At 36.0% G+C, this 24679-nt stretch overlaps 1 protein-coding gene and 1 long non-coding RNA gene across 5 annotated transcripts in view; both read left to right on the top strand.

Moving 5' to 3' along the window:
• LOC141376089 (uncharacterized) overlaps nucleotides 1–24679 on the top strand; it is a 1000182-nt gene that overhangs the window by 304789 nt on the left and 670714 nt on the right. The gene's annotated exons all lie outside the window — the stretch shown is intronic.
• Nucleotides 1–24679, top strand: part of pard3bb (par-3 family cell polarity regulator beta b) — a 679872-nt gene that overhangs the window by 19498 nt on the left and 635695 nt on the right. For all 4 annotated transcript variants that reach the window (XM_073912548.1, XM_021478865.3, XM_009304543.5 and 1 more), the window contains exon 3: nucleotides 10569–10670. In XM_073912548.1, coding sequence (XP_073768649.1) covers nucleotides 10569–10670 — 102 coding nt within the window. The remainder of the gene's footprint in view (nucleotides 1–10568; nucleotides 10671–24679) is intronic.

Here is a 24679-nt window from a genome sequence, read left to right as displayed (position 1 = left end):
GGTTCAACTGGAACTTAAGTGCAGTAGCTGCTCCCCTTACAGCCATGGTTAAGGCTAACAACGCTCGTCTCAGGTGGAACTCAGACGCCATTAAAGCGTTCAACCAGCTCAAAGCCCGCTTTTCAAGTGCCCCCAATCTGTGTCATCCGGACCCCAATCAACCTTTTGTGGTGGAAATCGATGCCTCCAATTCTGGCATCGGAGCCATTCTGTCTCAAAGATCTTTAACCACGACCAAACTCCATCCCTGTGCTTTCTACTCCCGTAAACTCAACCCCGCTGAGAGAAATTATGACGTGGGTAACCGCAAACTCCTCGCCATGAAGGCTGCTCTAGAAGAATGGAGACACTGGCTTGAGGGCGCTAAACTCCCATTTACCGTCATTACCGATCATAAGAACTTAGAGTATATTCGTTCCTGTAAGCGCTTATACCCCAGACAAGCAAGATAGGCGCTTTTCTTTACTCGTTTCGACTTCCAAGTCACTTACACCCCAGGTTCAAAGAACGTCAAGGCGGACGCTCTCTCTCGCCTCTCGGACGAGGAAACTTTGACAGAGGATTTCGAACCCATTCTAAAGGACTCTCTAATTATTGCACCCATTCAATGGGATATTGAACATGAGATCATACAGGCTTCTGAACAAAACCCCACTCCGCAGGCATGTCCGGAGGACAAGATCTTTGTCCCCTTATTGCTCCGTGATAAGCTGATTGCTGAAGTGCATACTCACCCCAGTTCCGGTCATCCAGGCAGTACTGCAACAGTCCAGTTGATTCAATCCCGCTATTGGTGGCCATCCATTAATAAAGACGTCTTCAACTTCCTTAACAAGTGTGCTCCTTGTCAAATGGCCAAACATTCACGTCATCGTCCAGCTGGTCTACTTCAACCCTTAGAGATTCCACGTCGTCCTTGGTCACACATAGCCATCGACTTCGTCACTGATTTGCCCCAATCACAGGGAAACACCACCATACTCACTGTTGTGGACTGATTCTCAAAGGCCTGTCGACTCATCGCCATACCCAAGTTACCCACAGCCCTAGAAACAGCAGAACTGCTGTGTGAATATGTATTTCGTTTTTATGGTCTTCCCGAAGACATCGTTTCCGACCAAGGTTTCCAGTTCACATCCCGATTATGGTCAGCCTTCTTTAAGAACCTCCAGGTAAATGTCAGTTTGACTTCAAGCTATCACCCTCAGTCCAACGGACAAACGGAATGCCTCAACCAGGAGATTGGTTGCTTCCTACGCACCTATTGTCATTCTAATCAAACAGAGTGGAATAAGTTTCTCATGTGGGCCGAGTATGCCCAGAACCCCCTGATAAAGGCATCTACAGGTCTGACTCCCTTCCAATGCGTACTTGGTTTTCAACCTCCTCTATTCCCATGGTCAGGTGAGACCACAGAACTCCCAGCAGTCGACACCTGGTTCAAGAAATGCAAGGAGTAATGGAACGCAGCTCACACCCATCTAGCACACGCCATTCGAATGGTCAAGGAACAAGCCGACCGTCACCGTCGTCCTGGTCCCACGTATTCCCCAGGTCAGTGGGTTTGGCTATCCGCTCGAGATCTCCGTCTAAAACTACCCTGCAAGAAGCTCAGTCCCAGGTACGTGGGTCCATTTCAAATAGATAAACAAATAATTCCTGTTTCCTTTCGACTGACACTCCCTAACGATTATCGCATTTCCCCCATTTTCCATGTCTCTCTGCTCAAGCCTGCTGTTGGTCCAGCCGAGGCGGATAGGGAGGTGGCAGCCGGTGAACAGGGTCCCCCGCCTCTCATGATCGACGGAGAGGAAGCCTATCAGATCCACGAGATCCTGAGATCCAGACACCGGGGTGGTCAATTACAATACCTCATCGACTGGGAGGGGTGCGGTCCAGCAGAAAGATCATGGATCAACCGTAAAGACATTCTTGACTCAACACTGTTGGATGAGTTCCACTTGCAACATCCGGATATGCCGGCCCCTCGCCCCCATGGAAGACCCCAGCGTCGAGAGTCTTCTCACTTCAGGAGGCGTTCGTTGGGGGGGGGGGGGGGGGGGCTCTGTCACCGACTTGGTCCCAGTCATTCCCCTCGCTGGCCAGCAGAGGCCGCCATCTCCGGACTTCTAGCATTACATCATCCACTTACGCTGATTGTGCACACACCTGTTCTGAATCTGGTTAACGACCCACGTACCCTATTTAAGCCGCACACAAACACTCATTCATTGCGAAGTCTTGTTCAGCCCCGGCCAGCATTAATGAGCGTTATATCCAGCCTGATCTCTTGTGTACGACTCCAGCCTGTTTCTGACTTTGCTTCGCCTTCTGCCTGCCCACGACCCACGCCTGAAACACGGACTCTGATTCTCGCTGCCTGCCCTCGACCCAAGCCTGCTACACGGACTCTGAATCTCGCCCCTTGCCTTCGACCCATGCCTGGTAACTCACTCTGTGTCTGTTCATCGTCATTCCTGAAACCATTACTACTATTGTGGATGTGTGTGTGCACCCAGGTGCATATTGTGTGTTTGAGTGAGATTGTGATCAATAAATACTGCATAATGGATCCCTCCGTGTCAGTCTCCTCGTTACACAAATACATCACATTTCATTTCATTATTACTATTTTTGACAGAAACGTGAGCTAAATATCTTAATTGATATTCAAATGTAGGCTTTATATGCTAGGAGGCTTTGTGTTTCATTCATGTTCCAATGAATCCAACTCAAGTGCCATAATAATAATAATAAATAAATAAATAAACATTGCATAAATAAACAACTGTCATCTGTGGCATTTCCGTTGCTTATTAAATTTCCTCTGTTATATCTATTGGTCATATAACCCATAACACACTTTCACATGTTAATTTGTATTAATTTGTAGTGTCAAGTTTTCATACGTACAGTTTCAACAACTATGATTGGATTTTCTTATTTGATTGGATTTATATCCACCTCATATGCATTTTGGATGGCATTTACACCTGCCCATATCATTATTGAATTTCTATCCCATCAGAAAAAAAAATAATAATATAATGAAGTGACTCAGTATAAAAAGCGGCCCTTAGTTCAGTTCACTAGTTGATTCACCTTTATTATTTTTTGCTTGCATGCATTTTATTATCTTCGCATAAACAGGCCATCTGAAACCTCTTTCAGTCAGATACTGTTTGTACTAGAGTGGTGCAGCAGGTGTGGTGCCAACACCTGTAACTTAACATGGATATACCTTTTTGATAAATTGATGAGTAAAATATGGTCTTTGGTAAACATAACTCAAAATTACCTGATTATTTTGTTATACAACATAAACTAGTGTTTCCCCTAGGTTTACAGTATTGGGTGTGGTGTGGTGTGGCACGGCTGTTCAGACTGACACCGACACAAGGAGTCATAGTGTTAATTTGTTTCTCGTAATGACAGCAGTAAAAAACAACAATTATTTGAACTGTACAAGCTAAAAATTAACATTAATATTACATATTTTAAATTCATAAAGTTTGTAGCTTTTGTCACTGCAAAATTTTTGCAGCTGATACAGAGTACTGATTTCTTGTCATGGTGATCGGCTGACACTGAGCACTAATTTGAATGCTTCAAGCATTATAATGCACTGAGCACATTTAACCTCCAAGTATGAAGCTTAAGAGAAGATCTTGCCTAAGTTGCCTTACCTTAGAGTATAAATGAAGGATGCTGCATATAAAACCTTAAACACGTCTCTTATAACCATTTTGGTGTGAACGTGTCATGGCCAGAAGCAGCTTTACAGAAAATAATACATTCTTTCATTTTACTGTGGCTTATTCCCTTATTTATCAGGGGCTGCCACAGCGGTATGAACCGACACAGAAAATAACAACACAGATATAAAAATTGTTATGAAAAATTACAATGCAATTTGGAAACATTGCAAATGATGAACGAAGAATTTAACATGTCTCTCAATCAGGAACAAGTTTGGAGCATATGTTTGATGCATAAGAATTAAAACGCACACCTATAAATCTAATACTCCTTTACCTAAAGAAAAGAGGTCTATAAACTACTGTTTATAGCAATCAGTGTATTACAATAATATATATTATTAAATATTCATGTTTACAAACAAAGTTTTATTTATCTAATAATTCCAGCCAGCTTTTAGTGAACTTGCAATATTGTCAAAACAGAACTTTCAGTTGTTATAAATGTAAAAAGGCCTAAATACATGCAAGACCATTCAAATGTTTTGCTCGTCTCCAACTATAGACAGCAGATCACTCAGAGATGAATCTGCACTCGCGATATTTTTACTGCTCTATTCATTTAACCAAAGAAATTTAATGCTTAGAACATTACTGTGCCTCTCGCGATCTGTTGTCTTGTACATTCACTATCGTCACCATGATTTCTGAGTATTTTAACTAATTTTGGGGGATCACGGAAATTTGTGGGAGACTCATGGAGCTTCCGGAGTAGGTCATGTTGGATGAGCTGCTAGATAGGGGCGAACGCGTCACAGCAGCTCAAAACACTGGAGATACAATGGCTGCACTTGCAACAAAGAATGCATCACTCACGCGGGTCGCGCCAATAAACTAAACAGAGGTAGCATCGCATCTGTATATATTTTAGCTGCTGCGAGTGCATTATTCTCCCACACATCATTTACCTTTGTTTTGGCTGCTGTAGGCTATGCATAATATACAGGAGTGCACAAGCGTCTTCGGTCCTGTTAGATGTGGCATGCACTCTCAATTCCATACAGCAGAGAGTGGCTGTGTAGAACTCCACTGTGCGCGATTCGATTCTTCTTTGGTCCTGTCAGATGTGGCGTCTCATTCCCATACAGCAGAGAGTGGCTATGTAGATTCAGCGAGCAGAAATTTGTAATCACGCAACTATGTAGAGACAGATATTACATATGGCCATTTAGCTTGTTTATTAAAAGAAGTTGTGATCTGGTGCTATATATAAAAAACAATTAACTTGACTTCAAGGGGAACTGGGCCCCCCAATATAATGATGTAATGTAATGTAATGTAATGTAATGCAATGCAGAATCTCTTATCTGTTAAACATTCTTATCTGTACAATTCACTTTGACATTACTTTGATTGGAGGCGAGGCAGTGGCGCAGTAGGTAATGCTGTCGCCTCACAGCAAGAAGGTCCCTGGGTCGCTGGTTCGAACCTCGGCTCAGTTGGCGTTTCTGTGTGGAGTTTGCATGTTCTCCCTGCCTTCGCGTGGATTTCTTCCGGGTGCTCCGGTTTCCTCCACAGTCCAAAGACATGCGGTACAGGTGAATTGGTTAGGCTAAATTGTAGTGTATGAGTGTGTGTGTGAATGCGTGTGTGGATGTTTCCCAGAGATGGGTTGCGGCTGGAAGGGCATCCGCTGCGTAAAAACTTGCTGAATAAGTTGGCGGTTTATTCCGCTGTGGCGACCCCGGATTAATAAAGGGACTAAGCCGACAAGAAAATGAATGAATGAATTACTTTGGCTGTTCAGCTTAGCAAATATAAGTCAAAAGTAACAAAGTGATACTACAAGAGCTAAAACCAAAGATACTTTTCTATTTGAAGATTAGCATGATAAGCAAGATTAGTGTAAAAAGGTAAGCTTCATTCTTTATAGATTTATTCTTTAACTTTTTTGATTGACAGAGATGTGCCACTTGCTGGTATGTAGTTTTATTTCCTCTCACACGAGCACATAATGTAGCCAATGGCTGTAATCTTTGTGTTCATGTCTGACTTTTAAGATTAAGTGTGTTCAACTTGAACCATGGAAGCAGCCTGTGATCAGTGAGCAGCCGATCATAAGCGAGGGCGAAGTTGAAAACAGAGCCTTCAAGCCAGACACTTCTGGGCTCAAAGTTGCGGCAGTTATGATGACCGATCACATTGCGTCGTCATAGTTTAATTTTTTTATTTATAACAACAAAAGATTTACAGTACAGAATATAAACAGAATACAGTCTTTACAAACTATAGTTCATTTTTAAACAACAAGGGAATTAGGAATTAAATGCGTAACAAACGCATGAGAGAAATAAGGGGAAACGAGAGGTTAATATAAACATAAAAAAGGAATAGGCTTATTAAATGCAAAGCAATAAGCACAAATTTTTAGAGTTTAAAAATCTAAAAGTTCTTTAGGCTAATACTTCTTGTTTGAATGTGCTAAAAAGGGGTTTACTTTTATTTACATTTATAGATAGGAAACTTTCCTATATATATATATATATATATATATATATATATATATATATATATATATATATATATATATATATATATTAGTGTGTTATGTGTTTTAAATAAATCTTTAACAATGAATTGGATTGTTTTGAATAATGAAAGCATTTTAATAAAAGCGCTTTAATCCAAAAAGATTGAACAAAAGGACATTCCCAAAATAAGTAAGCTACACTTAAAGTAGAAATTTCCCACAAAGAACAGGTACATCAGTGTCACTTTTTAAAATTTATGCATAAATGTCTTGACAGGAAATAAAATATTTTTAATCATATAAATAAATGTATAATTATGCAATAAAATAGTTCTTAAACTTAATTTGTTAACAAACCTTTAGAATGGCAGGATAACTGATGATAATTATTTGAGGTAAAATTTAGGTTATTCACTAAAATAAATAAATACTTTAAATCATTTATGGAGCTGAATGCACTAAATAGTCTCTATAAAAAAGGTTGAAAATAAACCTCTGTAACAATCTAGCCTTTATAAACTAATTATTTAACAAAAGATACTGCAGTAAAACATGTATAGTCTGTTAATAAGCATGATATACAAGATAGAGATGGTATAAAAAGTTAACATACATGGATGTTGTCATATGGTGAACTCAGCCAATGGTATTATATCAGTGTAGCCATCGCAGCTCCTGCAGTCACTCTTCAGATGCTGGACCGGCTGAATCAATCGTCTGATCTTGGAGCACTGACGAGGTACTTTGATGCCACATGTGACAGTCACGTGGCGTTTGCGCATCGTCAAGCCGTACAAAATTTTGAACCTGCATGCACCTCTTTAAGACTTTAGGTCTGCGCAGTGCTGCATGAAGTTGAATGCACCTAATGACTCAATTTAGACTTTTGCACTCTGTATTTTATTATTTTTTTTAGTGTACTATTTAGCTGTACTTTAAAATCTGTTTATTTGACAAGGCATACTTAAATAATTAGTTTAAGTAACTGCTCATCATTAAGTAACAAACTCATCATTATATGTGATGGAAGGATGTCTGTGTGTTAGAGAATGGAATTGTATTTGTCTTATTATGACATATTAATGTAGATTATATTAGCATTGCAGTAGCAGCAATATAGAGTCTACAAATGCTGTCTGAAGAGGTTCTCTCTTTTATGTGGTAGTCTCATTTAGCTACTGATTACCCACATACACATGTCTTCATGTTGGCCTCTGTGCCCAGGATAATATTAATTTCATTTGTGCTTTCTTATAAAAAAAAGCTGAAATCTCATTTCATTCAGGCTATATTACGATCCATAACGGAAAACGAAGTGTGGGTCAGAAAATGGTATGTTTATTAAATTCAATACACAGCTAAATTGGTGTTTTCATATTTGACCAGAAAGAGCAGGAACGCGGTGTGGAGGTGGAAGATCGTTCTTTGAGATGGACAACATCTTATTGCATCATTATCATCACCATCATGATCATCATTACTGTTTATGAGTCTGGTAATGATGTTAGGGTTGGTAATGGATCCTGCGCCAACAAAAGCAATCTTAGCAATACGGCAGGAGCCCCACTGCTCACCGTCATCAGGGTAAAAATGGTGAAATGTTCCAGAGATTTCTATCGTTTCATTATAGCGCAGCCTCGCTATCTCTTGCTACACACGTACCCTCATTCAATAGTCTCGTAGCTGGGAATAGGCCTTAATGTGCCATGTAATACAGCATTATTCCCATAGACTGGCACGCTGACGCCCTTGGTTGAATGCCAGAAAGTGCAGCACTCATGGCCTTCGGCTCACCCTCATTCACACTGCCTCACTGCAAGTGCTCAAAAGCTTGGGGATCATTTAGTTGAAGTCATGATTAAACAGGTGTGTTGGCTGTCAAACGTCATTTTGCTCGTGAGCTGAATGAGATGAGTTTATATGGGATCTTGTGTCATGGTTTTGCTTGGTGAAATACAAGCTTTCTGAGATGCATTGGGAGTTCTTCAGTGTTTAGCATGACTCTCACGTCATAGAGGCTGTACAATAAGAAATAATTCATGTTTGGCATAAAATTAGCATCGACTGGGTGATGAGTGAACATGCAACTTTAGAAATCTCGCTGTGTAAACCTCTAAATGCCTGAAGGGACAGCATTGTTTAACGATGGAGATGATGATAAAATGTGTTTGTGCCTCTCGTTCTGGAGGATATTTTTTGCCATGTCATAATGATCTGACATGTTTAAAAAAATTAATTTTATCTTTTCTTAAAATTCTTAATGTTTTCTCTTCTGTCTATTCCCCTCCCTGAACTTTCCAAGCAGCAAAACTGCAAAAATGTACAACACATGCGGTCTACTTGGAATATAATCATATTTAGTTGTGCTCCATTGATTATCATCTAGAGGAACAGTCTCAACCAGATTTCACAGACTCCCAGATGGACATACAATCTTAAACCGTCTGAACAAAACAAATGTGACTGCATATGTAATGTGATGTCTTTGTGCACCCTTTTTTAAAGTTCATCTCTCACACTTGATCAAAAATTAAACTTGCTCGAGACTGTGAACTTGTTAATTAGGCGGCTGTTTCACAGCAACAATACTGAAGCATAATGTTATGTACAGTAGCTATTATAGAAAATGATTATGATAGGGGTGTTGAAGCCTAAGTGTTTCCAAGAAATCTATTTAACATTAGCTCGCTATATTTAAATAAATGTCAAATAGACATTTATTACTTGATTAACTGACATTATTATGCATAGCTTATTTGTATTGTAAGATCTGATGTACATTCACCTGCCAATACAAGGCTTGCAATATATGCATGTATCAAAAACATCTCTTCAGAGGGTTAATGTTTATGTATTTAGGGTTAAAATGGTTTAAAATAAATCAGTAACTTAAAGGTCCTATTTAGTTTTTTAGATGTTAGTAGCAGTATTATTCATTTTTAGGATGTCTATTAGCTAGTGTTCCCTAAAACAGTGACAAAATTTACATTTAGAAGATAAAAGACTAAGCTTATTGTTTATCACTTCCACCCAAATGGATTAACGGTTTTATTCACGTCACCTCACAGTACAGTTTCTCATCTCATAATAACCAATCAAATACTCTCTAGTATCTGACAGGCCCTGCCCCCTTTAAGTAGCTTCTCATTTACTTTTCATTTAATAAATTACATTAATCAAAGAACTGTGAATAAGCTGTGATTAAAACAAAACACTATTGGCAGTTTTTTTTTAAAGGGCAAGAGCTAGTCTGTCACCCTATCATAATGCTTTGGTTGAGATTGCATCAAATATCAAATATAAATGCATATTTCAAAGGAATTTACAGTGAAAAAGACTCCGTTTAGCAAACACATTTTATTTCCGGTCAGTTCTATTATTTTATGGGTTTTTCATCTTTTCCTCAAAATAATTGTATAAAAATCGTATATTTAACTAGGTCATGTACAGTATGTGTTCATGCTTGTGGGTATGTACCGAAAGAAGGTCAAAATCAGTTTTCTTTGTCTGTAGTGCTGAAAGACTAGGCTTTTAAAATGAACATTGTCTAAATATGAGTCACACACACAATCTCAGTTTGTCTTTTGCAAGCTGACAGTTCTGTGGTCCTACAGCCAGAATAAACAGGGTATGCCCATATCAAAGTCATGTTTCAATGAAGTCATCTTTCAATCAGTGAAGTTTTGCAAATACTCCAAGCCAAAGCAAACACAGTATAAGCATACCCTACCTCCCACTTGTATTTCCTCTACTTTTCTGCATGTCGGTGTTCGAAGTAAATCAACTCCATGTTCTGGATTCAGATCTAATGACATAAGATTAGGCAAAAGATGGAATTAAGCTAATTGTTGTGCAGATGTCTTGACATTATACCTCACTACTTGGCATAAGCTGAAGTTTGACATTTAAGTACATATCTGTTACATCACAACAGTATGTGAAACTAAGTTGGTGCTGACAAGTTCACAAAACTTTATTGTCTTTTGTTTGTTTGATTATTTGTGCGTATTGATGTGTTCTGTCTGTGATTTGTCAGCATTGATCAGAAAAAGTCCATGTGCTCTATGGTAGAGCCTCTTGGCACTCCTCATGTAGGAGAGTTCTGTTGATGAGTTGTCTGGCAATGATACTGAAAGTAATGAAAAAAATGTTCAGTGCTGCTTGCATATCCTAGTATTCTGATACAAAGAGCTCTGATATTAGCATACACACTGCATATTGTTAGCCCTGATTTTTTGGTTACAGTTTAGACACCACTGTGGGGACTCTGAGTAACTGATATCACTGTGGTCAATATGTGTTGTGTTGCTGATAACTTACATCTGATGCTTTGTTTATAGGAGGGTGATTTCCTGGTACGAACCCACCATGTTGAGTACTGTGATGGGGGAATTCTGGACCCTGATGATGTGCTAACAGACCTGGTAGAGGACAAGGACAAGGTAAGGCCAAGTAAAATAGTTAGGTGTTAATACTTGGAATATTAATCCACAAGGTGATGTGTTTATTGTGTTATATGTGGATTCATTGTTGAAGGCGAATTGCTTTGCAAACGGCCTTTAGCGAGCAACTCTAATCATGGCCCTTTAAACACAAAAAATGATTGTAAACAATTGGTCATTGCTGTTTACTTGGTTGGAATGTGATTTGCATGCTCAGCGGGTCTAACATTATTCCTACTTCAGTGTTTAATTTGGAATTCAGGGAGTTCTTCCTGTACCCATCAGGATTATGAAATTATGTTTGGTCTACAAAGTAGTCTAGTCTACAAGTTTTTAGTTTTTTTTTTCTAAGAAATTAGTTCTGTGTCCACTTAATAAATTTGTAATTTGCATTAGCTTTTAAGGAGTGATGTAACGGATCACAAATCTCACGGTTAGGATCGTTTTTTATTCACGAATTGGACCATTTCAGCCAAAAAAAGGAGTATACTGTTTTTGTTTTATTACAAAAACAGTACTGCAAGAAACTTTTGGTTTTAACAATGAGAACTTGAAATGAAGAATTAAATCATTCCAAATAAATGAAGAAATAATCAGCTGATAAAGAATAAATTGTAAGATATTCAGTACTGTGAACATTTCACCGTTACTACTACTGTTGCTGATAGCATGTTTAGTTTTAGTCTCATTTTCAATAAATTGTTGAGTTATTCACGAATAAAACTTCATGGTTCATTGCTAGATTAATATTTTTGAAGAAATATTCACTGCCATAATTTTGATGGTTGATTGTTGCCACCTATTGGTTGAATAATGTAATTGTTGCCTACAACTTTCATTTTTGAGCTACAAGTTAAATGCATATGAAGGTGATTTGGAATATACAGTGGTTTTATCTAAACTATAAACTGTTATTCCAGTACTTCTGTGTTATTTGACTGTTTGTAACGTCATAACTTACTCAAGATAAAGACTGAATCTCTTTCTTGATTTTTGCATTTTTCAAATACAGATTTGAATGCAGCGAATCGAAGGATTAATAAACATGCAAATCATCATCATTTATAATTTATGTGGCACGGGTGTTGCGATCGCAATCTTTTAAAGATTAATTATGCATCTTACACTGAATGCATTGATGCAAGCTAAACAAGTAGTGACAGAAAACACCTTTAATAACCTAAGAAACCCACCACATCCCGAATAACCTACCACAACTTTATCTGTCATCATTATATTTTACAGAAAAGCCTAAATGCTTTCATACATGTTATATGAATGACGTGAGAGGCAATCTCTCTGCGGTCATTACAAATTTAGGATTAATCTACAAGTGTAAAAAAAGTATTAATCTGTGAGTCACGTGTGTTCCAAACCATGAATTGTGATCCGTACACACACCTACTTATAAGAGTCATTCTTTTGTGAATGCAGTTACAGAGGTCATAGTGTATTTACATTTTACCCTGTTGTGTCCAACCTTTTACTACAGACTGGAAGTTTTCATATAATGCAACACATGCTTTTTTATTTCTTATCCTAATTCATGATGAAATTTACCAGGAGTTTGTTTGTTTTTATTTAAAAAAATGTTCAGTGGTAGAAAAATCTGAGGCAGTAGCTATGCATTGACTTTTCATGGTATTTGATGCATAATAATGGTACAATCCAACCCATTTGCGGTTAATGTCAGTCATTCCAGAACAACAAAATGGCATATAACATCAGAACACATTTACTCTCACAGACGTTGTGAAAAAATGTGAGAATTTATGGAGAATGTAATAAGGTTAGTTTGCAGTGCAATATGTGGCAAATATATGTGCTGTGAAAAGAGAAAATGTTAAAATACATTACTGAAAGTGAAGTGCTTTGCTGCCTTTTTATAGACGTTATGATGAGAAACATGTAACCATAATATTTTTATTACCTTTAATGGCCATGACGGTCTTTCTTTGTTTATAATGAAAGTGCAGGATATGCTTCACCGGTTCATATGGAAAGCACATCGTTGACATTTGCTTGAGAGGAGGCCATTTGGACCCTCTCTGAGGAAAGAGTGGTCTCTCCAATGAGCCCTTGGGTATTCTGTTTGTCCTTTCTCTGTATGGAGGTTATTATATTGAGCTGTGTGGCCGCTCCTAACTCAATAACACAAAAGGGCATTTGCCTCCTAATTGAATTCTCTCAGACATCAGATGCAAAGCTTTTGATTTCTGCACACTAATTAATAGAAGTGAAGGCACAAAGCATTATGGGTGGCATGATCTCTCTCCCTCTCTATCTCTTGGAGCAAGATGATTTCTGGGATATCACTTTATAATCAAAGTGTGGAAGTGTTTTATAGGCTTTAGCCACAGGGAATGCAGTCCGTTTCTGAGGAATAATTTGCATATGAAAGATGAAAAATGGTCATGATTTAAAGATTATGAGTGGGACTATTAGCGTAGAGATGATAGCGCCCAGCATTTCAACTTTCAGACTCCTCATAATTGGTCCTAACATATGCTATTTTTGTGCCATGTTGTAATTGCAGTGGACTCTGTGCATAATTTATTCCAAGTTATGATAAAAATAAAATAATGCACGTAATTTTTTCTGCTGAACATGCATAAACCATGTTAAATTGCATTCTAAGCATTTCTCATATAAAACTCTTTAAAGTATGCTTAATATAGAATGCATGTATTGTTTTCTGTCATGTATAAAGTATGCATCATTAACAAGGTGTTGTATACATTGAATTTGATATTTTATTACAAGTTTTATTAAATTAACTACTACAGCAATTCTATACAGAGTAAAAAAGTTCAGAAAATTGTTATTTATTCACACCTTGTTAAAAAAAATGAGGTGAACTAAATATTTATGGCTTAAAACAAATGTAAACTTCATGGGTCTATATTGCAGGTCTCTGGATTTGTTGCCATCCAGGTGACTGAAAATCGTCCATAAGGCCCAAGCAGCAGCCTTTCAGTTAGGGCTGCACAATATATTGCTTCAGCATCGATATTGCAATGTGCACATCCGCAATAATATAAAAATATGCAATGAATCTCAATTATAGTTGACCAGGAGCTACAGAACACTAGTTGAACCAAAATAGAGTGAAGGTTTATCATTTGCTCATTATTTAAGGCCTGTGAATGAGCATTTCAAGAGAGTTTAGAACATTTGCAAAAAAAAAAGATTTATATGATTTTTTTTAATCACAATAATTTATTTGTTATATGTAATTTTATTAAGAACATAATGCACTCAGGAATGTCAATGCCTACATTTCATAAAGGGCATTTACTAATACAGACTTGTACTTGTATTAAATAGTATGCAATAGTATTTGGAAGTGATTAACATTTTCCTCCTGTAGAAAAATGGTATAATAATAATGCCTAATGTGGCTGAATGCATTTAAACAGTTTTTTTTTAAATGTCCAAACTCAGTAAACACATTATTGAAAAAGCACATGTGGTCAGAATACACACAAGTCACATTGAACGAAATGTTAGGTGTTTACCGAAATAAAAAAACAATCTAAGGAAAATGCAACCAGGCATCTCTTGTTACACCCGTGCCCTGCCCTGGTTTTGGTTATCCTGTAGTGATGTGCATCTTTGGAATTTTCTGCTGGAGATACTGTTGTTCTGAAAAATAAATAAATAAAATAATATTATATATGAGCGATTCCAGCGTTATTGATGTGACATTTGCAGTAAAAACTCAAAACATAATTTCACACAGAAAGTATATGTTGACATTATATCGAAACTTTTGTTTATATTTTCCAAAACAGCTCAACACAGAGTTCTGGGAGCAGAAAAATATCAATATGTAAACATGTTATACATATACATATATATATTTTAAATTAGGAAAATAAACATGCGTTATGGATGTGACAAAAAAGTTTGCGAATTTACAGTCGACAACAGATTATTTAGAAATTCTGACAGTTAAACTGCACTACTTAAAAGACACAATGCTCATCAAACAGTTTGAGTCGGCTCACTATAGAATTAAAATGATTGATTTTATTTTATTTGACATGTTTGCATTTATGAAGAAAAAGTGTCGTTATGGATGTGACACATTTCCGTTATGGATGTGACAGCTGTGAAATTGCCACTTGTGTGATTTTGGCAAATTAAATATAATAGTTTGAAATACTGACAGATACATTTACGAGTATTTTTAAAGTACTGTAAAAAACTTGCTAACACAAAAAATGTAGAAACGGTTTCTCTATTTTGGAGAAAACTAAATTATTTTTTATGGCAATGTTGACATTTGCATGGAATTGCCCATATATTTATATATATATATATATATATATATATATATATATATATATATATATATAAATGTGTGTGTAAATAAAAAAAAAATTACACATACCTTAGGAACGGTATTACAAAAACGTTATTTTTTCAACCCACGGTATACCCATGTTTCCATGACTTCTCTATGATAAGAACCACATAAGGTACCAGGGCCAGTGTGAAAGATAACTAGGACAGTTGATGGATTTATTCCAGTGTATCATTCTGAAGTTTGAAATTCTTGCTACTATGTCATGAATGCTAGTTAAGAAAAAAGATACAATGCCCTTGGTTAATAATTTGTAATCTATATTAAATAAATACATGAAATAGAAACCTATTGTATGCATTTGTGCTATTGCTTGTGATTTGCTTGTTTGTTCTTTGTTAAAGACACATTATTTATGCATTGAAATCAAAATTAGATTTGAGAATTTCAGTGGAACTTACAATTTTGATATTGCACGAATCTTATTTACTACTTTACAAGATTACATGGGTCCAAACAAATATTCAAAAACAATAAGTTGATTGATTTGTTTGTGGCAGGGCCAGTAAAAATATCTGCAGTGCAAGTAGGGATGTCCTGATCAGCATCTACTGATCTACTGATACTGAAACGCGATCCGATGCTTCTGTCATTCATTCATTCATTTTCTTGTCGGCTTAGTCCCTTTATTAATCCAGGGTCGCCACAGCGGAATGAACCGCCAACTTATCCAGCAAGTTTTTTAGGCAGCGGATGCCCTTCCAGCTGCAACCCATCTCTGGATCTGGACATCCCTAAATGCAAATAAAAAAATAAGACTACTTGCAAAACTGGATCATAAGTAAGTCTCCTTAGCATTAGTTTTAAGTTTAAATAGTTCATAATTAAAATGACAATTTAGTTTTATTGCCAAAAACTGCAAATGTTTATAAACAACTAATTCACAAAAGTTGATGAACATGCATTTAAAAGTTACAGTATACTGATTTTAATTTCAGAAACGTAAAAAAATAAACTGTGATTCGCAGTGATTCAGATGTTGATCCAAGAACTGCTCTGACTGATTCAGCCAAATAACCTATGATTCATTTGGTGTGATAAATAACCTGATTTTGAGGGATTAGTCTGAAAATGACTCTGCTGTTTGCTCTTCTGGTTTATTTTAGAGGGCATCCAGTGATGACATCAGAATAGAAGATGTTACCTTCACAGTACGTGAACTAAAAATGAAAATTGCCTTCTTTTCACACTGCAGGCTTGCAAATCAGGAAAAATAACCTGCAATGTCTTTTTCCTGCCATGCTGTGAATTACAGCAGAATAAAATAGCGGTAGGGGAAAACATTGTCAGTGGATTTTTAGTGAACCGTAATTTCTGTGAATATTCTGTGGCTTAATTGAGTTACTTTCATCTATACACTCACATATATAAATCCACTTAAATAACAACAACAAAAAAAAAAAAAAACCTGACTCCTTACTGTTTTTTGTATACTCAGTGGCACACAATTCCCTGTTGGTATTGTGGCTTTATTCTGTTAGAGCAGGTATTTACTCATAAATCCAGCCCGGGATGAAGAATGAGCGCTCACTGTAGCGATGTTACCATGGTGACAACTTCCCAAATGTCACAGCTTGCATTACTGTATCCTGGTGATCCAATAATTATTCGTAGCTTTTTGTAAGCCAGGAGTTGGATTTGTCTTTCTTTACAGTGCTGCGGCATTTGAGTCATTTTCAGAGCAGCACTTATGTGAAGTAATGACTTTAAAACGGGCATGTGCTGCTAAATGTGCTTTTAAAATCACCTTTTCAGAGCTGCCACATATGGTGTGGGCTAACGTTTGCAGAATGTGCCATTTGGGTTGTTGGGGTGTCTCTCTGTCAACAAAAACACACAAGCCGTATGCTGGTAATTACTGGGATACTCCCTGTGTAATGAGGCTAGCATACCACTCCACTGCTAACATGCGCATAACCTGAAGGCAGATTGGAAGATATGCTTACATTGGCTTGTAGTGCAGATTATGTAACTGTAAAGGCTGTTTACACAAATGGTGAGACACTATAGCAATAATGATAATTCCACAAATAAAGAAAATGGAATGATAAATTAATAAAATATTTGCAATCAGTTACTTTTTTCTACTATTATACATACTATTGTTATTTTTGAATGCTTTATAATTTAAAATAGAATAGCCTACAATATTGTACATTGCTATGCATGCTACACTAAAAAATTATGTTTGCTGTTTGTAAGGATACACAGTCACCGATATAAATTTTTTTGGCTGATATCGATAACTGATAACTCCTAAAAAGGGGGTTCATAATGTATTTTTAAGGCTTGGTTGTGTTTAAAAGATGCAAAGCAATGTGTACTCATGCTTCTTTTGTAGAAAATCACAGTATGGTTTTCATACTGACCGAACACAGCACACAGCTCACACCTGCTCTCTAAAATAAAATCTGACAAGTGTCGTTCACATATAATCAGAATAAGCAAGTGTAAGTACAATGAAACGTTCACTTATTTTTTTGCAAGTTTTTTGTTTGAGATGCAGAATGCACAAAAAGTGGATGTTGTTTACAGCAGTTTGACTAATAAATATGAATTTGTGTCTAAATTGTTATGGGTGCCGAACAACATTTCCTGTTGTTTGCATCCTTGTTTACATCCTCGCTGCAACATACCATTTATGCTAGAAACTATGCATGTAGTTGATCAATTTTTAACAAAAAAACGACTTAAAGGTTGTGGCTCACAATCCACAGCTTCAAGTTTTTAGCAGAACTCAGCGCTGAACTAAGAGATTCTGGAAGATCTCCTTTGTCAAATTCTCTGGAACATAATTAAAATTAAACTCTCAGCACTTTCTCTTTGCGTTGTGTCTTTGGAAGCCCAAAAACAGAAACAGAAGAAGCTCTGTGGAAAAGCAGTGTTTGGACGTCATTTAAGCTTTGACTGCTATAACATTACAGCACCTCTGGTCATGCCTCTTCGCTGAGTGGGGTGTGTGCACTTGGTGAATATGCATAACTGGAAGCCCTTGTGATCTTACTAGCCCAGATGTATATATATTTTTTTGTAATCCCCAAACTTTGTTCGCTGTATGCTTTGAGTGTATTACATTCATAGATGTTGTTTATGTTTACACAGCTACATTACACATCAACTCAAGTTTGACATATGCCATCATAATAGACCAACCCTTTAAGATTTGGAGGCAGATAACCGATATACTATAGCCAATAAATATACAATTTCAAAAGGTCATATTTTGATACAGTAAACAGCAGATATTTAAAAAAAAAAACTTAATACAAGTTTGAACTGATTTTATGAACTTAATAGCCTACTCAAAACAAACAAATAAAAGCTAAATTTCAAAATTGTACGGTGATTATACAGAACTATATTCATGATTTCACTAAAATCAGCATGCAAAAAAATGAATTATTTCTTCACTTTTCTTCGCTTAGCAAATTAACATGCAACTTGACTGTTGCATAAAAATAATAGGTAAAATAACAAAATGGGACTTAGTTAACAAGTAAGTTAAATATATTTTAAATAAAATAAAAATGAAAGCACTAACAACTAACAACTGAAACAAGCTCAAATGTTCTTAAATAAAAGTGTTACAGTAATGAACAAATGTAGAAATAAGTAATATCCAAAAAAACGTTTTGAGAGGAAAGTGACTACTTATTTGTTTTGTTATAATCCACTTAAATGTCTAAACACTAACTTTATTCCTTCATGTTGTCTAACACAAACTAATTGTATGGAACCCAGCATTTATATAAATTGCGCGCGCGCGCGCGTGTGCGTGCGTGCGTGCGTGCGTGCGTGCGTGCGTGCGTGCGTGCGTGCGTGCGTGCGTGTGTGTGTGTGTGTGTGTGTGTGAAGAGTGTTGAGGCTGTTAAACTACATTCTGTATTCCTCCGATACACTGTTTTAGTACTTAATCATCAGGCAGCTGATGTTTGAATTAATATTCTGCTCCAAGGACAAATTAAATCAGTTTTCACTGAATAGTAAAGACCTACTGGGTTAAAATGACATGAGGGTGAGTAAATTATAAAATTTTGATAATATCCCTTTTAGTAAAGTGTAATAAGAATGCACTGTGATAATTTAGAAGGTAACAATTTTACCTAGATTACCTGAAAATCTAAATCGTTGTCATTTTGTCAAGCTCATGCTGATGCGAATCATTCCTCATTACAATGTTTTTTATTCTATTGAACACAAAAGGAGACATTTTCTGGAATGGTGATGATGTGTTTTTAATGGCATATGGTGGTCTGCGGCTTTCAAGATTTAAAGGGATATAAAACACAGTGAAAACACAGAAGTTGTCAGTACAGCAGTATTCAAAGTTTTCTAAAGACTTAGAATTATGTGAAATTTAAAGAGGCCATGTATACAATTGAAGGCAAAATTATTATCCTTCCTGTGAAATTAGTATTAGTTTTCAAATATTTCCCCAGTTATGTTGCAAGAAAATGTCACACTTTTTGGCTGAAATAAAAGCAGTTGTATTATTCATATTATAATAATGTTGGTACCACTTTAAAAAAAAATAATGCATTGTGTGCAAGAAGGTGTATGATATGGACATACTGGCGCTTTCTTTAATGGCCCTTAATGATTCCTTAGTTTCCACTAAGTGGTACAGTACGGTAAAGGTCAGTATGTGTCACCAAGGGTACCAATTCCAAATACCAAATATGATCATTCACAAATCATACGAGAATCTTACAAAATAGATGCTTTATACACAGAAATACTTATAATTAAGTATAAATGTTTATTACTAACACTTCTATGAATATAATTTGATTATAACTGCAGATCATCAAGTGTGAAATAGCCTACTGTTACGTCTGTGATTATTTATATATTTATCTATGTATGTGTGTTAGGCTTGGGCGGTATGCAAATTTTGATACTGTCAAACCGCCTTCATATTGTACCCCGGTATCCGGTATTACCAGTGGAATAAAAAAATGATGACTTAAGGCTCAGACAGCATCACCAAACTGTTGGCTTGAGACTAAACCATTTAGAAACTGAATACATTCTATGCGACCTTAGGCTCGCGGTCAGAGAGATCTCTCTCTTTCTCTCTCTCTTATACAAACACACACATCTCTCCCGCAATTTATTCAGAAATTTACTCCCACACAGTAAGAAATGTGGCCGGCTCCCGCGGTACTGCAGCGGGAATGCAGAGAGCTGTAATCGGGCCATAAAAATTAGGTCCCGAGTCTGACAGGTACATTTTGATTGACAGCTTTATAAAGCCCGAACCCGTTTACAGCCCGACATTATTCAAATGTGCTCATGCACACAGCTCTAATGCTTTTTTTCAAGAATGACTCATTTATATGTTTTAACAACATTTATTCCTAACAAACGTAGACTATAGGCCACTTGGAAGTTGGAACAAAGAAATAAAATAAGTCCTCTGTAACATCGTAACATCTCAGCACTCTAAATAGGCCTGGGTACATACACTTAGCCTTTAAATTGGCTAACACACCAATGAAAAGAAATCTTGTTTACCAAATAAATTTAAAATAAACTCTAAATGATGACGGGTATTTTGGCAATAACGAAATTAAGATAAAGGCTCTGCAAGATTTGTTTCTCCACTTCTCTTCACAATCTAGCATTAAGGCGGCGGTGAAGCTGAATATTAAAAGAATAATGCCACCATTAGCCTGTATACTCTGTCTACATTATGATTATATGGTTTTATTTATATTTATTCATAATTTAAAAACCCTTTACTCACCAAGATTAGGTTACAAGTGTTTGTGGAGGAACATTATTAAATTCACTGGCTTAAGAGCAGTCTTACACTCATGGTGCGTCCAGCAGAACTGAACACCCTTTCCTGCGGCTACAGGCCGAGATGGAGAGTTCTGATCTGGCTGATTTTGCAAGTTTTGGGTAGGATTGTTTGTTCATCTTCTACCAGTCAGGAACATCCATTTAATTTTCCATGACAGCAGTTTCACTGTAGCGAGTGACCTCGTCTTTTTACCTGTCAGCTTGCGGTTTAGGGCTCTATCATAATACACAGTGTAATGACCGTTCCTTCTGAACTAGTGACTGGCTTGACCTCCCTCTCCCTCTCTCTCTCTCCTCCACACTGTCCCGTGATGACAACCACACATATTTTTTTGTAGGCATTAAATAAAGGATATTTAATATTTTATGATGGTATAACGGTATTGAAACTGACACCGTTGCTATTTTTAGATCCCGCAGTATACCATAATACCGTAATACGGCCCAAGCCTAGTGTGTGTATGTATGTGTGTATATGTATATATATATATATATATATATATATATATATATATATATATATATATATATATATATATATATATATATATATATATATATATATATATATATTATTTTATTTTATTTTTTTGCAGGTTTAAAACAAGTTTTTTTTATTCACATACAAAACCACAAATGTTCCTTTAAAATCTTATGACAATAGACAAACAGTCAAACAGGTTTATGAAGCAGTCAGTTATTTTAGTCTGACTGGTGTGAAGATGTGCTCACGTTTTATTGCTGAAGCTGTAAAGTCGCAAAGTTTGAAGACTTCCGATTGGCTCGTCTCCTGCAACATTCCTCAGCATGCGTGCGCACACACGCTCGCATGCTCACAGATGTCTGCACGTGTTAATGATATGCTCACAGCTCTTATTCACATTCAACTGGAGGCAAAAAATGGTACATTAGTCAACACCCTCATCAATATATGAACAGAGAAAGATGTTAGAATATTCATCTGAATCTGTTCTACCGGCTTGTTTAGAGTCAGCCATGCCTTGTGGTTATTATGAGCCAAGCTTGCTCCTTTCTGCCCTCTAGAGGTCATTTGTAGTACATTTTTTAGATCATTTAAACCGTTCACCATCAGCCACCTGTGAAAAAATGCAAGAATAAGAAAAAACAAACAAACACTCCTTTATAGATTTTCTTTATCTACACAGTATTTACAGTTTTTCCATTTCTCATGGTATTTCAAAAACAGCCCCAAAACTGTATCTTAAAGGTTATGCTGTAATGGGAGAGTGGGGAAAATGGAGTAATGTGTGTGTGAATAATATTGATGTGTGCGCAGGAGGTTAATTAAAAGCTCCAGTCATTCATCACGGACCGAGGGCAGGCAGACGGACTGACCAGCCTCAAATCAATCACACGCTTTCAGCTCGCTGTACTGCTGATACGCACACTCTCATAGCTCACTGTGTCTTAACAGCATTTGCTAGACTTTATTTCTTGTCTTTTTAATTTCTTTTTTTTTTTTTTTTCTTTCTTGAACTGAAAGCGTGTCTCACATTGTCTGAGCGTGTTAGGGTGCGTCTCGGTCTAGCCTCGCCTGAAACCTAAATAATGTTCCTCACACAGAGTTGAGTGTTGCCGCTTTAAGAGGCTTGTTGTTTGTGTCTCCTGTAAGTCGCACTGTATTCCAAATGTTGCCCTATGGTGTTCACAACTGCTGATTCCCCAGCTTTACTGAGACTATTGTGGGTTTAAACTGCTCACATTGATGGTGATTTCACTCTTGGGTTTTGTGGTTTGTTTTTTGTACAAAGAATGGGTATATTTATGTACAGTGCACATCATAAATGAGTACACCCCTCACAGATCTCTTTGTTAAATTAAAATCTTCAATATGATGCTTTTTCAATAATATTAATTCATTAATTAATTCATTCATTCATTCTATTTCGGAGATCGCCACAGCGGAATGAACCACCAACTTATCCAGCATATGTTTTACACAGTGGATGCCCTTCTGGATGCAACCCAGTACTGAAAAACACATTTACACACTCAATCAAAAACACACACTCATACATTACGGACAATTTAGTTTATTTAATTCTCCTATACCGCATGGACTGTGGGGTAAACCGGAGCACCCGTAGGAAACCCACGCGAACACTGCAACCTTATTAATAAAATATTTGTGCATATACATTAGATTAGTCAAAACCAATCTACCAAAAAATCCCAGTTAAAAATTTAGTACACCCAAATTATTATGTTGTAATAATCAATAGAATTTTAATAAACAACAATAATAAAGAGGGACATTAAAAATAAGAAATTCCTTTGAAAGTTGTATGTTGTTGAAAGTTGTATGCTTGTTATTGTTTTTGTAGTAACTATTATAAAATAATAAAATTACAAAATTAAAATGTAAGCTAATATAACATTTAAATTATATATAAATTCTAAAATTATTACATTTTATTAATAATAACAATTATGTTATTATTAATCTTCAGTGACCAAACACCTGTTTTAATGAATATAACTTTAATAAAACTGCTTTGTGTAAATAGATAAAAAATTATTGGCTATATTTACTTACAGTAGAAAATGATTAAAAAATATTCATTTTTAAAAGGGGTTGTACTTATTTATGCTGAGCACTGTAGTTTGAAGTCTGACATTTGAGGAAATTTAGAGTCACTAACTTTCAGTTCTTTCAGAGATAAAAAAAAAAAAAAAAAACAACAACATTTTTACTGAACTATACGTTATATGGTGTGAAGGCAAACATTTCTAAAAGCAACTTAATAATATACAAATACACTATTAAAAGTGCTGGGTTTCACACAATTGCTTCATTTTGTCCCAACACAAATCCTTTAAGTTAACTTTATGGTTTTTATAAATTAAGGTGGATTGAACATAAAACAAATAAGTTGTCCTCCAAAAAAGTTATGAATTTTGTTTTAACTATGGTCTGAACAAGCAGCAAAAGTATTTTTTTAAGTGTAGCATGAATGATTTATCTTCATCGTTGGACACAAAATATGAATAACATTACTTTATTAACAACATTTTTTTTTCTCTGTGACTTGTAGGACATTCTCTACAAATACAGTATGAGTCAGACTTTGCTGTCATTTTTTCAAAACTGCTGGGAAATTGTGTCTTGCTGACTACCATGACTAGGAAGGTTGTGAATATGTGTCAGTCTCTTGATTAGGTCGGTTGCATCAAAAACCCTTAGACCTGAATTGGTTTATTTTTAAAAGTTGTGATTCACTGAATGCTGATCACTTTTTCATTAAAGAATGCATTTACATTTAATGCTTTTTTTTCGCAAAACAACAGCAAACATGGTAATATTTAACAATTAAGTCTATTATGATTATGAACATGCACTATATATGTTATTGTGGACACTTCAAAAAAATATTATCATTGAAACTTAATTGTGTCTTTTAAGAATTCAGAATTTCAGATTTTTGTATTGGACATCTAGCACCAAATGCATGAAGACTTAATAGGGTGTTTATTTTCAAACATTAACATTTTGAAATGTTTTTTTGGCCTACAATATGCAGTAAGACTATTTACAGCTCTGACTATTTATAGGTTTATTGTTTGTTAAAACTATACAATTAAGTTACATTTTAAAATATTAAACAATTTAACCAAACTAATCTACAAAAGCATTTAATAAGCTTAGGTGATTATTTATTAGTTAATGCCTAATAATGCATACAAGAAATTTTAACTTTTTAATGTAATAAAGTTAATAAAAAACAAAATTCTTTAAAAAAAATAAATACTGCGATAAGCCTAAGCACTACATCTAATAAGTAGTCCAAGTAGTAAGTATAGTTAAATAATA

Source organism: Danio rerio, chromosome 9 (assembly GCF_049306965.1).
Source record: "Danio rerio strain Tuebingen ecotype United States chromosome 9, GRCz12tu, whole genome shotgun sequence".
NCBI classification, from domain to species: Eukaryota; Metazoa; Chordata; class Actinopteri; order Cypriniformes; family Danionidae; genus Danio; species Danio rerio.
Note: the sequence above shows the minus strand (reverse complement) of the source record. Positions and strands in the feature narration are given on the sequence as shown.